The 14,364-nt window shown below is 58.8% G+C and overlaps 1 protein-coding gene across 2 annotated transcripts in view; it reads left to right on the top strand.

The window, feature by feature from the left end:
• The window catches only part of PEPD (peptidase D), a 106,938-nt gene that overhangs the window by 77,217 nt on the left and 15,357 nt on the right, over window positions 1-14,364 (top strand). For both annotated transcript variants that reach the window (XM_010950048.3, XM_010950049.3), the window contains 2 exons: window positions 5,775-5,843; window positions 6,970-7,047. In XM_010950048.3, the coding sequence (XP_010948350.2) occupies window positions 5,775-5,843; window positions 6,970-7,047 (147 nt within the window). The remainder of the gene's footprint in view (window positions 1-5,774; window positions 5,844-6,969; window positions 7,048-14,364) is intronic.

Below are 14,364 nucleotides of genomic sequence, written 5' to 3' on the forward strand. Positions count from 1 at the left end.
TTATGCATTAAAAAAATCTGGCAGAATATTCAACAGAATATTTGATAGACGTTATTTCTCAGCGGTAAGATTAAGGGTGATTTAAATTTTTTTCCTTTGTATAGAAGATTTCTAAAATCTTTTCCATTTTACATGCATATGTGCAAATGTATTTATACTTGAGGTTTATTAGCAGTCTGGTGCGGCCAGGGCTTTAACGGCTCAAAGGATATAGTGCTTTATCCAGAAAAGCAATACCCAGGAACTCAGGAATTCAGCCTAACCAAGCATGTCAAGAAAAAAGGGGAATATTTGTTAATTGAATGTCATGTTATGTCCTCAGTTATGCCTAATACAAGATAGGCAACTCAGAATTCTCTATCATCCAATTAAAATGCTAATTATCTTGATAAGGCTGCTCTCGGGGAGAGTGAGTGGCTTCCCGCCGGTGCTGCCCGTCTCTGCCCTGACCACCGCCGTCTTTGCACTGCTCTTGCCTCTGGTTGGTGGGTCCTTCCCTTCCAGGGCCTCTGCATCTCCCGGGGCCCCTCCCGGAGCACCAGCTCCTGCCTTCCACCAGCCCAGCTGGGATTGAGGGCTGTTTGTCCTTCCAGACCATCCTGGCTCAGTCTGGGCCCCGTGAGCAGATGTGAGGCCAGGACTGCAGAAGGAGTAACACAGCATCCTCCACCAGTGGTCTTTCAGGAACACGAAGCCTGGCCCCACCAAGGCAGGTGCTGTTCCAGCCACACTGCCGACAGACCTGAGGCTTTGAGGGTATTGGGGTTCAGAACCCCGCGTGGACTCTAAACTCAAAGGGATTCTTTGGAGGGGGTCCCTGACCCCACCACACCACTGCCTTGACCCGCAGTTTCCTCATCAGTGAAGGATTGTTGCAGACACCAAATACTGCAGGTGGCTGTTAGGGCTTCCTTACTGGCCGGGTCTGAGGGAGGTCCTGGGTGGGAAGGCGTGGTCGCCCCCAGTCTGGCCAGGGTTGCAGATGGTCCTGTGTCCCTGGTGGTGCTGCATCTGTGCAGGCTGGGCCACAAAGCTGTGCTATGAGCTCTGGTTTTATCAGTAATGCACTTCTGGGTTTAGTCCAAGGCTTTAAATCAGTCCCTTCTTGATGACAGACCGTGTGAATGCTACTTGCTTATTTAAAACCTGCTCAGAGCCTAGGTGGTGGCTCCCTGGCGTGCAGTGTGCCCCCCCCCCCCGCCGGGGGGCCCTGAGTGAGGAAGGCGAGGGAGCAGCCCCCCAGTTCACCCCTGAGTCCCAGTACCCCTCTCCCCAGAAGGCCCACACGCTCTGGCCCCTGCCCACCTTTATGACCTTGTGTCCTAGCTGCCTGCTCTCCTAGACCCTCTGCTCATCCAAGTGGCCTCTTCCACCCTTCCCATCTTTCCTTCCACGCTCCTGTTGGTGGCTCGGCCATGTGGGAACCTGATATGTATCACAGCCCAACCTGAGAGGGGGACAGGGTGCTCAGTGTCACCCACAGCCCCTGCTGACCTCCCTGGCTGGCCGATCTGCTGATTCTCACCCTTGAACGGATACCTTGGCAATCGCTGCTGCCTGGGGCAGCCCTTCTGCCGTTATCTTGGGCGGCTGATGCATTTTTCTGGGGCCGTGGCCATCTCCCCAGCAGATGGTAAACCTCAGAGGGCGGAAGCTGAGCCGTGTGCCCTGGAAGGCTCCATGGGATGGATTTGCAGGCCCTTGGGGTGGCCCAGTAGTATGGTCCCTGGAGAGAGAACGTTGCAGTGGGATCTGGGCCTTGGAATCTTCTGTCCCTGCCCTGTTCGTCATCTCCAGGCACTGACAAATGGGCCTGCCCCACTGTCACTGCAGGAACTCAATCCACGTCGCTATTCACAGCACAGACTCTCCCAGTTACTTAAAGGTTCTCATCTACTCCTGGATACAAAGCGTTTTCTACCGTGTCTTGCAGGGGAGAAATTTATAAGCAAGGGTGTTAAAGGGATGGCCACACAGGGGAGTTTCGGGGACCGACACCAGGCTAGGGGCAAGGATGTGGGTGGACCCGGCCCTTCCCTCTGCTGGTCAGGGAGCCCCTCCAGCTGCTGGGAGAGGCTGTGGGCCATGTGCCTAGTCGGGGTGCCCCCCACCCATCCTCCGTCCAGGTGAGTAGGAAGGAGCAGGGGCAGGTAGGCCTAGCCTGACACCAGCAATGCATGTGAGAGTCAGACGGACTGCAAGAGCCAGGGGAGATGCTCACACTGCTGTCCGCCTCCCCGTCTGCCATCCTCTTATGGATAAATGGTCACTCCTAGCAGCTGTGTGTTGGTTCTTTGTAAAGTCTGCCTGTTCTGTTTTCATACTGTACTTTTAGGTGTTAATTTTCTTATATGGTTTATAGTCTCCATCTGATGGTTCTGTTATCGGAAGTCCTTGGGGGTCTCAGCCCGCTGCTCACTATGTCTGACAGTCTTATGGACTATTTTCAGGTTGTGAGTTCATCTTCAGTGTGTGGGGCGTGTATGTCTATGTGTATCTGTACCCGTGTGTGTACCTGTATGTATATGTGTGTGTGTGTGCGCGCGCGTGTGCTGGTGCACAGACGGTGGCTGTCCTGCCTGGATTGAGAGTGTGGCTGCCCAGTTTGGCTTTGTCAGTTTGGCTCCAGGTATCACCAGTCAGGGACCAAGTTTTCTGTTAATGTCCTGGCCGGCAGGTTTCCAAACCATGCAGGTGGTTCACACTTGAACCTGAACCCCATGGACAGACCTATGCTGTGAATTCCGAGGGAATGTTTATTATTTTTTCCCTGAGCCCAAGAAAGCTTCCTGATTGCCTCTTATGCTGGCGAATTTTCTCCAAGTCCGTCCTTCCCCCGAGGGTGCATCCCTGCCCGGGCCCCAGCTTTGTGGGAGGAGAGGTCTCCGTTCTGGTCCCCTACCCCTGGCTTGCCCGAGGCCTCGTCGCTGCCCGCACATAGCAGTGCACGCCAAGGCCTCCAGGTTAACAAGACTGGTAGCTCCCTCTTCCCTTCTGGCCTCGCTTTACTTCCTGACCTGTGGACAGGGCTCTGCTTGTTCCATTTAATCAGCACCTCCGAGGGTTGGGGGTGAGACGGTTTCTGACCGTGTACTCAGGGCCATCATCTCCTTGTGGCTGCAGAGTTGCTGATCGGTACCTCGCAGCCGGACTTGGCCAGAGATGCCTGTCGACAGCAGTTAAGCCCCTCCAGCTGCGTGTCGGCTGGGCCCTCACCTGGCTCGCGGTTTGCCATGTCTTCTGTAAAGATCACACGAGGTCTTTATTAAGTGTCCTGCTGTTGCCGCCTGGTCTGTGAGCCCTCCAGTGGGAACGGGGTGGCTCTGCTGCCGTCTGTCCTCCAGGCCCATTCTTGCCAAGCTCCGACCGGGCTGTGCAGGAGCCCCAGTTTTGCACGTCCTCACTCCCCCCACCCCTTGAGAATCAGAAATAGTTCAGGCTCGCATCTTGGCACAGACCCCTGGGCCACAGCACCTGCCTCAGAATTTGGACGCCTTTGGGTGTCCAGGACCCAGACCAGAGGTCCCAGGGAGAGGGTCCCCTGAGGCGTGTGAGCAGAAATGGGGCCCGTTGCGTCCACCTGTTAACACCACCAAAGCACCAGTTTGTCCTCACGTCATGTCAGACAAATTGATTTGAAACAGAATTAGGTGCTGAAGTCCAGTGTGAAGGACTTAAACCCAGGGAGAGCAGATCTCCAGCACGTGGCGTCCCCTCCCCTTTCTAGCTCTTCCTCGTCGGGGTGAGGGACTGTCCGCGTGGCCAGCAGAAGCCACCCAGTGCTGGGCTGCGGTTTGTAGGTGAAAACTGGGCCTTCCGTTCCTTAGTCCGGTGCTTCTGTAAGCCATGCTTTTTACTCTAAAAGGCTTTTTACTGAAACAGAAGCCAGGATGTGCAATGAAGGCTGGTTCTATCCAGTAGCTTACAGGGCAGCTGAGACTGGCTGTGGGCGAGGCAACCAACCCTACCCTGTTTCCTCCGGCTGCTATAGAATGTTTCCTTTCATTCCTCCACTGCCCCCTGCCTGTCCCCAGTCCCAGCAGAGGCCCACGGTCCCCATCACCGAGAGAATGGCTGTGTGGTCCCCTGAGGCCTGCTTCCGTCCGGGCAGGGCTACTCGGGGGGCCCTGTGGCTCCGTGGGCTGCTATGTGGGGTCCTGGTGTCTGGGCGGGCAGTGTGTAGCCGCCTCAGGGCCCTGACCTGAGGCCAAAGTTGGTTGCAGTCCCCCAAGTTCTCCTGCCGTGAATACGGGGGCAGCTGATGAGGGGAGCGTGTGGCTTTCCTCGCCTCCCTGGCAGGTCCTGAAATCCTTTGTGTTGAGGAAATACTTCATTTGCAGAGCCCCAATTATCCTGTGAGATTTGTAAAGCAAGTCTGAAAGCTGATGGAATATAGCAGAACCGTTCCTGCCTGACAGCTCCTTAATACCCAATCATAACAATTATATATAATTAGTGTTTACAGTGCCTGGAAGATTAGACTTCTCTCCACACAGACATTCTCTAGAACAGGCCTAGAACATGTGGGGCAGGATTGCCACTTAGTGTGCCCACGGGCGGCCTTGGTGTTCTGAGCACAACCCTGTGGTCAGTCTCCCCTGCCCTGGTGGTCGGTAGGTGGGGTGGGGTCCACCTGGGCCTGCTTCTCATCTGGGGCCGCCCAGATGGCTGGGCCTGAGCTATTGCCCAGGTCTCAGGGAGGGGGTGAGGGCAGCCCCCCGACCATTGCCCCCCTCCCCAGCTGGGTTCTGCAGAGGCTGAGCTCTTGGAGTGCCGAGTCCCCCACTCAGACGATCTACCTTCCACCCCTAGATCCTGGGGCATATTGCAGGCGGGGGCAGGCAGGGTCCTGGCCTCTCCAGAGCTCTCGGCAGCATGGTCTCCCAAGGGATCAGCACTGCTGGTGGGGTGATGATGTGGTGGGGCTGGTCCACCAGCCCCTGCAGCATCTCCAGGATCTGCCCCAGGCCTCTGTCAAGGCTGTCTCACCCTCTGACCCTCATCACACTCCTGGGTTTGCCAGGCTCTGCTGCATCCTGGAGGCCTCCCCTGGCTCTGGCTCTGTCTGGGCTCAGCCTAGGGGCAGTCTACTGGCTACCCACGCTGGGGTCTTGTCTTTCCCTCTCGACCTTGCTCCTGGCCTCCCCTGCTCAGGGTGTGTTAGCGTGTACAGGGAGCCAGCCAGTTTGCTGCTCGTCCCAAGTAGGGGGAGGGCAGGCCTGCCCCCAGACCCTGACTCTCAGCCACCTGGAGCCCACCCTGCCCTGCCCTGTCTGCGCGAGGGCCTGCCCCTCAACCCTGTTCTCCAGACCAGAGCCCAGCAGCTCCTGCTCTCCTTTCCCTGCGAACTGCCGCAGGGTCAGGCTCAGGGCCCCGGGTTGAGTCCAGCACTGGGGCCGGGAGAGCCCACGTCCCTCTCTGGCTGTGCATCCAGCCCTCCTGCTGTGGTAGGATGTGGCCACTGGTGAAGGAGTCACAGGGAGACACTCCCTCCAGCCCTGCAGAAACAGGCGGCCTCTGCCCCTGCCCATCTCCCCACAGGGCCAGGCTGTCCCCCTGGTGGGCCTGAAAGGCGTGGCATTGGAAGCGCTGACCTCTGTGCTTCTGTGCCTGTGGCTAACCCTGCGCTCCAGGCCGCCAGCCTCACAGACCCATGCTGGGGGGTTCAGTCTTCCTGCGGGCGCAGCTGAGCAAGGCCTGGCTGAGGACGTGTCTCGGGGCAGGGGTGTGCATGCTCTGGTGACTTCGCCCTGACACATCTTCCTTCCCTGCAGCCTCTTCGAGCACTATTGCTACTCCCGGGGTGGCATGCGCCACAGCTCCTACACCTGCATCTGCGGCAGGTAAGTGGGCCTCCTGGGCCACGTGGGAACGATCGTGAGAGGGTGCTGGGGGAAGGGGAGGGACCCCACCTCGGAGGAGCTGTATCTGCAGGAGGCCACGCACGTGCGCGTATGTGTGGCTGTGTGGGGAACAGCACGGCTATGGGTGGGTCTGGGGCTCTGTGGTGGGGGGTGTCACTATAGGTGTGTGTGTGGCACATTGTGGCTGCAGGTGGGGGACTCTGTGTATGTCTGTGTGTGTCACCTGCCCTTGGCTGGGTGTGCTTGGAGGCACAGGGTAGAACTGACCATGAATATAGGGGCAGCTCATGGCCGTGAGTGTGCACTGCTGTGGTCTCCAGAGGTGTGCAGAGCTGTGAGTGTGTATCACTGTAGGTGTGTCTTTGAGGGACACGTCCTGGCTGTAGGGGGGCCCCTCGTCTCCCAGGCTCACCCCCATCTAGTCCCCTGTGCCCTCCCCGTGGGTCAGAGGGTCAGGCCTCTGCCCGACCAGGATGGAGCCGGCAGCTCTGGTGATGCGCACGTCCTTGGCACATGAATAATACATGTGAACCTCTCAGTCCTTGGCAACGTTCTTTTCTGGTGGATAGAGAGAAAAATCATTATTTCTACTTTTATGATTCCTGAGACTCCCAAACGGGGCCATAAATATTACACCCAGGTGGGTTCCCCCCCCCCCTTTGGACAGACTTAACAGTCCTTTTTTTCTTAAAGGCATCGCTCATTAGGGAAGCGCTCTCCAGCAGAGGAGTGAGGAGCCACTAGCTCGCTGTCCGTGGCCCTGGCCCTTGGGCCTCCATGGCAGCTTCTAGCACAGTTCGGGCCCTTCCCAGAGGGCCTCCTCTCCCCCTTTAGCCACCAGGAGATAAGGGCTTCCTTGGAGTCCCTTTCCTGGGCCCACAGGCCCTTGCTCCCATGTCAGGCCCACATCCCCAGCTCTGGGGCACCTACCTGACCAGCATTCGGCCGAGGAAGCACCACAAGAGGCCCTGCCATAAGCCGAGAGGTTGGCCGCCAGCTGTGGCTGCCGGGTGGATGGTCCTGCCCATGGGGCAGAGGATTGGGGCACCAGCCCCGGGCCTGCTGGGTGAGGATGGGCTGTTGACTTCCCCCTGGTACTCCACAGCGGTGAGAACTCGGCCGTGCTGCACTATGGACATGCCGGGGCCCCCAACGACCGGACCATCCAGGACGGAGACATGTGGTGAGTGAGACTCGCCCCCAAGCTGCCCTGGCTCTCTGTGTGAATGGCGGGGCCATGGCAGTACTCATCCCAAAGGTGACTGACCAGGGGCTCTTGGTCTCGCTCTTGGACCTCAGGCTGACCACAGCGAGGTCCCCAGATCTGCTCTGGGCCCAGACTTGTCAGCCAAAGCTTTTGGCCTGCATGGTGCCTCCTCTGCAGGGCCAAGGAGGCACTGTGGGAGGGGAGTGGGAGCCCCTGTGCTGTGGGGTGAGGCACGACCTCTGAGAAGGGCCTGCACGGGCGCCTAGCACGCACTACGCTCCCAGATGCGCCCAGCACACGTCTCCGTCTCAGCTCTGGGAGGGCAGGCACCTCAGTTTGGAGCAGGGAAGACCCCTAGGGAGCCTCCCGCCCACTGAACCTGCCGGCTTCAGCCACAGGACGGCTCGGCATAAGTGGTCTTCAGTTCAGGAGGTCAGAGGTGGTGCTTGACCCTCAAGGCTCTTTGCAGGGCTTCCCTGAGCAGTGTGATGCACTCACCACTCCTCGTGGACCTGGGGCTAAGCAGATATAGGCGGGACCCACAGCCTCCAACCCTCCGATGTTTGGTGTAGTCACACATCCTGCTCCCAGAGCCCCAGTGTGTAGGGCTCACACTAGGCACATGCCCCACCTCTTGGGTGGCCGCTCTGGCCTTGGCAGGGGTCTGTGGATGCCTTACTGACGTGGGCCAGCCCTGTCCTCAGCTCGTGGGCACTCAGTACTCCCTGCCTGTCCTCTCCACCACCCAGACATCCAGCAGGACCAGTCCTGGCTGCTGAGGGCTACTGAGAGCCACCCAGAGGCCACAGGCCCCACGGGGACCCCTGTCCTAGCCTGCAGACATCTTGTGGTGGTCACCAACCCACAGACGAGGGGCGGGTGGGGAGTGCACACTGTCCCACCGGGTCCTTTGGTGCCTTTCCGTCCTCTTGCTGGGGCACCTGAGTCAGCTCCCCCAGGGCTGCTTCCGGCCAGTGCCGCCTCCCCCTTGGGTCATATGTGTTGCCCCATTAGACTCAGTCCTCGAGCTGGAGCTCCCGTCACACCCGCACACTGTCCAGGACCCAGCCTCACGCAGGTGTAGCCCAGGGCTGCTGCAGGGAGTGAGGGCGCCTGCGCCTGGGGGTCCCGGGCCCACAGCCATCAGCCACCCTGTTCTGAGCTGCCACTGCCGAGTGCTTCAGAAACCTGCCCAATCCCAGGTGCCCCTGCTTCAGGGCACGCCAAGCACCTGACTGGCTACAGCGTCCGCTCACCCAGGACCAGTAGCTGGATGGGATGTTCTGGCTTGGGCCACTGTCAGCAGGAGCCCAGCTTAGGCTTCCAGGGGGAAATGAAGCCACTTTTTTCCCTCTCTGGGCCTCAGTTTGTTCTTCTGTCGGTGGAAGTGGTGCCCGGCACTCGGCACCACATGGGGCAGCGGCAGGGACGCATCAGGACTGCGAGTGCTGGGTCGATATGCTCTCTTCTGGGGGCCTGGGCTGGCAGCACGCAGAAAGGGACACCCAGAGTGGCCACAGAGGCCACTGCCGCTCACTGCAGCTCTCCCAGTGTCTAATGTCCTTCCTGGCCTGGGGCCAACGGCATGCAGCGACCTTGACAGGATTCTCCTCTGTGCCTGATGCCAGGACGTCTCTTTGCGTAGATTTGCTCACCCTGATCCCATGAGGTGGGTATCACCCCCTTTCCTCACCCCTCCATGTGCAGGCAAGCTCTCTGAGACACACGGAGCATCCGGGCGCAGAGCCAGCAGGACCTGGGGAGAGGGTCATCTGCCTCAGGTTTGCCTCAACTGGAGACTAAGGAAAGGAGGGGAGGGCCCTCCCCTTTGGGCCACCGAGTGTCTTTGGGGACTCACCTCTTGGAACGTTACCTATCACTTTGACTCTGCAGCTCATTCTGGCTGGGCCAGGAGGACAGGTTGTGGGAACTCAGTACCCAGGCAAAGGCCGAGACCCAGCCACACCAGCAGGTCCCAGCTGTCCCTGCTGGAGGGCCCTGCGGCAGGCCCATGTGGCTCTGAGTCTTTCTTCTCTGAGTTCACACCCCAGAGGAAGTGGCTGCTTCTCTACTCTTTATCTGTCCCAAGAGAGGCCTCACCCCATGAGAGGCTGGATCCAGCTGTGTTCTGGGGACCTTGAGGCAGTGGGGCCTGGCTGACCAGGGGCACCATGTGTCAGGCCCCAACACGTCCAGATGCTGTGGCCTCAACCCTCCTGGGCCGCAGCATGACGTCTGCATCTCCTGGTTGCAGCTTTAGAGCAGAAGTGATCCAGGGAGTCCCATGGATGTTAATGCCAAGCCCAAATTGGTGATTTTATTTTTCTAGTGCTCACTTTGAAATGTAGCCAGCAGAATAATTATGAGTTTATTATAGTCAATTTATTATGCAGCATTTAGAACAACATGTTTTGTTGATTACTGCTCCTGCCAGATTGCTGGCGGCATTTATAATCCATTGTTTTATTGAAATTGATCTGCCGAGCGCCTACTGTGTTCGGTAAATAATAAATCACTCTGTTATCCCAACATAAAAGTCACGATACTTCATAAGTTACGAAACCAAAATAGGAGCGTAGTGCAGAATTTTTCCTGAAGCTGAGTGTCTTGCAGAGCCAGGACTGCTTCCAGGTACCTGTCGGGGTGGTATACTCTGGGTCCCAGTGCTTTGATGTCAGGTTAAAGTGCCCCAGAGATAGTTTGACACTTAAGAATGGGGCTGTTTGAGGGCCAGAGCTGGTCCAGGGCAGTCAGGCTCCACCGGAAAAGGTGGGGAATGGGTGCTGAGGGGCGGCCAGCCCTTCCCATCCCTCTCCCTTTGGTCCCCAATGTCCCCTGAACACAAAGGGTCTCCGGTTCAAGGCCCTGTCCTCTTCCCTCCCTAGCTGAGTAGCCACCCTCCCTGAGCCTCAGTTTCTTCATCTGTCACTGGAGATAAGAGAGCACCCAGCTCTGGGAGGATTCACTGATAATAAGGGCAAAGCGTTGAGTGTGGAGCCTGGCACAGGTGGCCTTTGGCGGGAGAGAGCTGCAACACGGCGGCTCCCCAGCAGCCTTCCTGTGCCCCCGAGGCCTGCCTTCAAGCAGCTGGTTCCAGGACAGAGACTGGTGGTGAGAGGCACTGGCAGAGCCAGGCCTAGTTTATTCACAGACAGCTCTCAGGTCACGTGGTCTGCCTGCTCTGTTTCCAGCCCCCAAACTGTCCTCGGGTGTGTGAAGCTGGCCAGGCCCACCTTCCACACCTCTCTTCTTCCAATACCAGGAGCTTCCCAGGAGCTGGGCCAGGAAATCGGGGCCTATAAGTTAGATGTGGTGGTTCTTACTCCATGTCAGACTCATCACCCAAGAGCTGAGAAGAGTATTTTGAGGACCTGGCACCACACCAGACCCTCGGGCCCCACCCCATCTCTCTTGGCTGGATGCTGCCCCACTTGCTCCCCATGGACCCCCGGGTGGGGAACTGGACTTTGATGTGGCCTCAGGTCCCAGCTGCCCTTTCTCTTGGCGGGTTCAGAGGCACAGGGTCCCTCGTGAGGCCTCTCGGGGCTATGCTGTTGCCTCTGAGAGCCCTTTTTTCTGTGGCCCTCGGGGTTCACCAGAAACCCCATCACCAAGTCACTGTCCTAGAGAAGCCATTAGTTGCTTTTTGTTCTTGTTTTAAGGCAAGCAGGCAGACCTTCTGAAACAGTGTTACAGAAGGGTGGAGAAGGGTGGCTCACTTCTTGTGAATGCTCTTCCCGTGCTCACACAAGGGACGGTGTCTAAAGTCCTTGGAGGCCCTTTCTGGATGGGAGCCCCAGGAACCCCCCCCCCCCCGCCCCGCCACATACATGCAATCAACTCTGACCTGGTGGGTGTGAGCACAGGTGTGGACAGACTTACCACCCCCACCCTGATCGTCCTCTGAGCCCTTGTGCACTGCCCTGTCCTCCCAGTCTGGGCTTTGGAAACCAGTCTCCAAGGTGGGTAGAGGCTCTAAGGGCTGATGCACTGCCCATGGACCACCAGGGAGCGCCACTGGTGTCTAAGTCCAGACAGAAGGAGTGCACCCAGAGTTGGACCCACTCTTGAGCTGAACTCCCCACCTCCCTTGGGTCCAGTGGTAGGCTCACCCTGGGGGCCATAGGTGGGGAGGGTCCAGGCTGTGCCTTCAGTGGACTCTTACTTGGAAAACAGCTGGGACACCCCTCCTCACCTGCCACTTCCTCCTTCTCCCACCATCTGATCAGGTGGCAGGGGAAGTGGTTCCTAGGGTAGGGTACCCTGGGGCCCCTCTCAGAACCTTCTAGATGCCCCAGGCTAAGGATGCTCAGGCCTGGGTTGCCCAGCTGCAGAGAGGATGTGGCTGGCGGGTGGCAAGCCGGACCTCCCAGCACTGGCCAGAAGAGGGCAGTGTTGCCTCAGGACGTGCCTGCCAGGCTCCTCCCTGCTGGCAGTGGCCCCTGTGTCCTGGGGCATGGGAGCGGGGCAGCCAGCCCAGCTAGTCAGGGAGAGGCCTGTCCCAGCCCCATGCTAAGCAGCCAGCCAGTGTCATCTCCTCTCCTTCCCTGTCGGGGGACTAGGGCCCCTTCTGTCTCCTTGCCCTGATAATGGTCAGCCTGAAGCCGTGGCCTTGCCCTGCTGACCGGCGGAGGGCGGACACTGCTCACGTGGACCAAAAAGCCCAGAGAAATGAGGGATTTCCTCCCAGGGAAGACCCAGGAGGCACGCAGCGTTGCTGGCGTGTGGATGCTACATGCTCCCTGAGCCAAGGTGTCGTCAGGCCCTCCTGCAAGGCTGCCCGAGCCACCCCGTCCTTTCCTCCCACAGATGAGGAGACGGGCCCGTGAGGGGTCACGCCTGAGCAGGCTCTCTCACCACCTGGCCACCCTTTTCCTGGCTCCGGCACCGTTACCAGCCAGCTCCTTCCTGCTCTGGTCTCGCGTTAGTTCCCTGTTAATTCCACAGGTTTACTGTGGACTAGATGTTAGTTTAAACTGCTGGGGAAGCTCGCCCCTCCGTCCTGGGCCCCTGTGCCTCAGGGAGCAGCCTGCGTCTCCTCACAGACATCCCGCTCTGACCCCTACAGGCTGTGGGATGCCGGCTGCTCACCCAGGGCCTGGGCAGCCCTCTTGGCATCTTGGGCTCCGCAGACTGGGATGGGACGACCTGCCGGCTCCTGGCTCCTCCTCCTTGGTCTGATGTCTGTCTAGCATCTGTGTGCTGCTGCCCCATGGTGGGGCAAGTCTGTGCCTGGGGCTCCTCCCCAGCTGGCAGAGGGGCTGCCCTGAGGCCTTGGTCAGCTTTAGAGAGTGAGTGTCACCTCCAGGCCCGACTTCCTGATGTCAGGCCCAGCCCACACTTCACCCGCTCCCCAACCTTGCTGTCTCCTCAGAGGACAACTCAGCTGTCACCAGCCAGCCCCATCCTGAAGATTTGATGGTCTTAAGGACATGCCCCAGTCCTAGGGGCAGGAGAACTCTCAGGAGGGCACCAGCCCTGGTCAGCCGCCTGTCCAGACCAGTGGCCGTGGCCTTCAACCTGCCGTCCAGGATGAAGCACCCCTTACAGTCTACCCCAGCAGCGTGCACGTAGATACACCTAGATGATCACCAGGCACCCTCACCTTGGGGTTTCTGGCCGTCCTGTTTCGTCTGTTTATGCCCCTTCCCCGCACCCCACGCAGTTGACGTCACAACCCACAGTGTGAAAGCACCAGTGCAGACAGCCCGCGTGCTCACAGACACCACGGGACACTGCTTACCCCAAAAGTGGAACGACTCATGTGCTGTGCGCGTGATGCCGACTCACTGCCTCCCCCGCGGAGGCCGCTGCCCTGACGCCCAGCCCTCGCCCCACTGCGCTGTGGCGGCAGCAAGCCCCGGGGTGGGTGGCTGCCATGTCCCGCCCCCAGACCAGGCCGGGTTCCGCGTCGTGTCCTTCCTGGGGACGTGGCCCACACTGGTGTTCTGCTTCTCCACACGTCATCCATAGACAGGTAGCAGCAGCTCCATCCCCACACATAGGGGCCCCACAGCCTGCCTGCTCTTGTCACCGTGTGCACCGGGGACTGCTGGCTCTGAGGGTCCAGGGGCTCGTTTGCTTGGGTGACTCCCGTCTGCCCAGGCCCCACAGGAGTAGTTGTCCCGTAGCTGGGTTGGGGAGCAGGAATGCCAGAAGGCACTGGGGAGAGGTCGACTTGGTGAGTCAGTCTGTGGCGCTGAGGGAGCCTCCAGGGCTCCGAGTGGTGGCCTTTGCCCCACTGGTCACACCTGGAGGTCAGCACTGCACTGAAGGTCTGGCTAGGAGTGGGCAGGCGTCTGGAGGGGATGCTCACTGTGGCACACGATCAGGAAAGTGACTGGTATGCCTTCCTCTCTATCTCACGCGGAGATCTGGAGAGAAGCAGGAGTTTCCTGCAGCTTAGAAATCCCCCAGCCTGGTCTGGAGAGCAGACTGCGGCGGGTGCAGGTTGGGGTCTGAAATGCTCCTGCCATGGTGAGTGAGTCTCTGAGTGCGCACATGCTTGCACGTGCGCGCGCACAGTGCCCGTCTGTGGGGAGAGGCAGCTGAGAGCCAGGCCACAACCCTGGAGATTAAAATGAAGCAGCAGACTGAGTGCACAGTGGTCCTTGTGTAAACACCACAGCATTTCTCCCAGACTCTTCCCAAGGCTTCTATGACTGGCTCAGCCATCTCGTGGGCCTTCTGCCTGTGGGCTGGCTGGTCCCTGCGGTGCAGCCAAGGCAGCTGAGGGAGGCCTGGGGAGGGCCTGGGTGGGCCAGTGGTGGCAGGTAGCCCAGGCCTGAAGCTGCCCAGGAGAAGCCAACGGAAGACAGAACCTCTCCTCCCAGCCAGAAATAGAACCAGATGAGTACATGTGAGGAATGAGACGCCAGCATATTGCTCGGAGATGTGTAATATCTCCCCAGATGGTTTACATTATCACACGCGTTCACTCTGCCAAAGATGGTAGGGTCCCCAGTGGGTGTCCCCCGGCAGCCAGGGAGGAGGGATCCTGCGTTCTCGGTGGAGCCAAAGTATGAGCGAATCCTCCATTGTCAGCGTGCATCCAGAGGACGGATGGAGTGGACACAGAGGAGTTGGAGGGAGATGATTTATGAAAGAGATGGCTTTCGTCCCTGGATTCCAGAATGGCTTGAATCTGAATAACTTATACATGTAGGAACTCTGTGGGGGATTTAAAAAAAAAAAAAAAAAGCAGAAAAAGATAGGGAACTGAGAACACGAAAATAGACCAGCCCCGTGCTGGGCGTCACTGGGCAGGATGGAGCTGGCCGGCTGGCTATACAC

This window comes from Camelus bactrianus, chromosome 9 (assembly GCF_048773025.1).
Source record: "Camelus bactrianus isolate YW-2024 breed Bactrian camel chromosome 9, ASM4877302v1, whole genome shotgun sequence".
Classification (NCBI taxonomy): Eukaryota; Metazoa; Chordata; class Mammalia; order Artiodactyla; family Camelidae; genus Camelus; species Camelus bactrianus.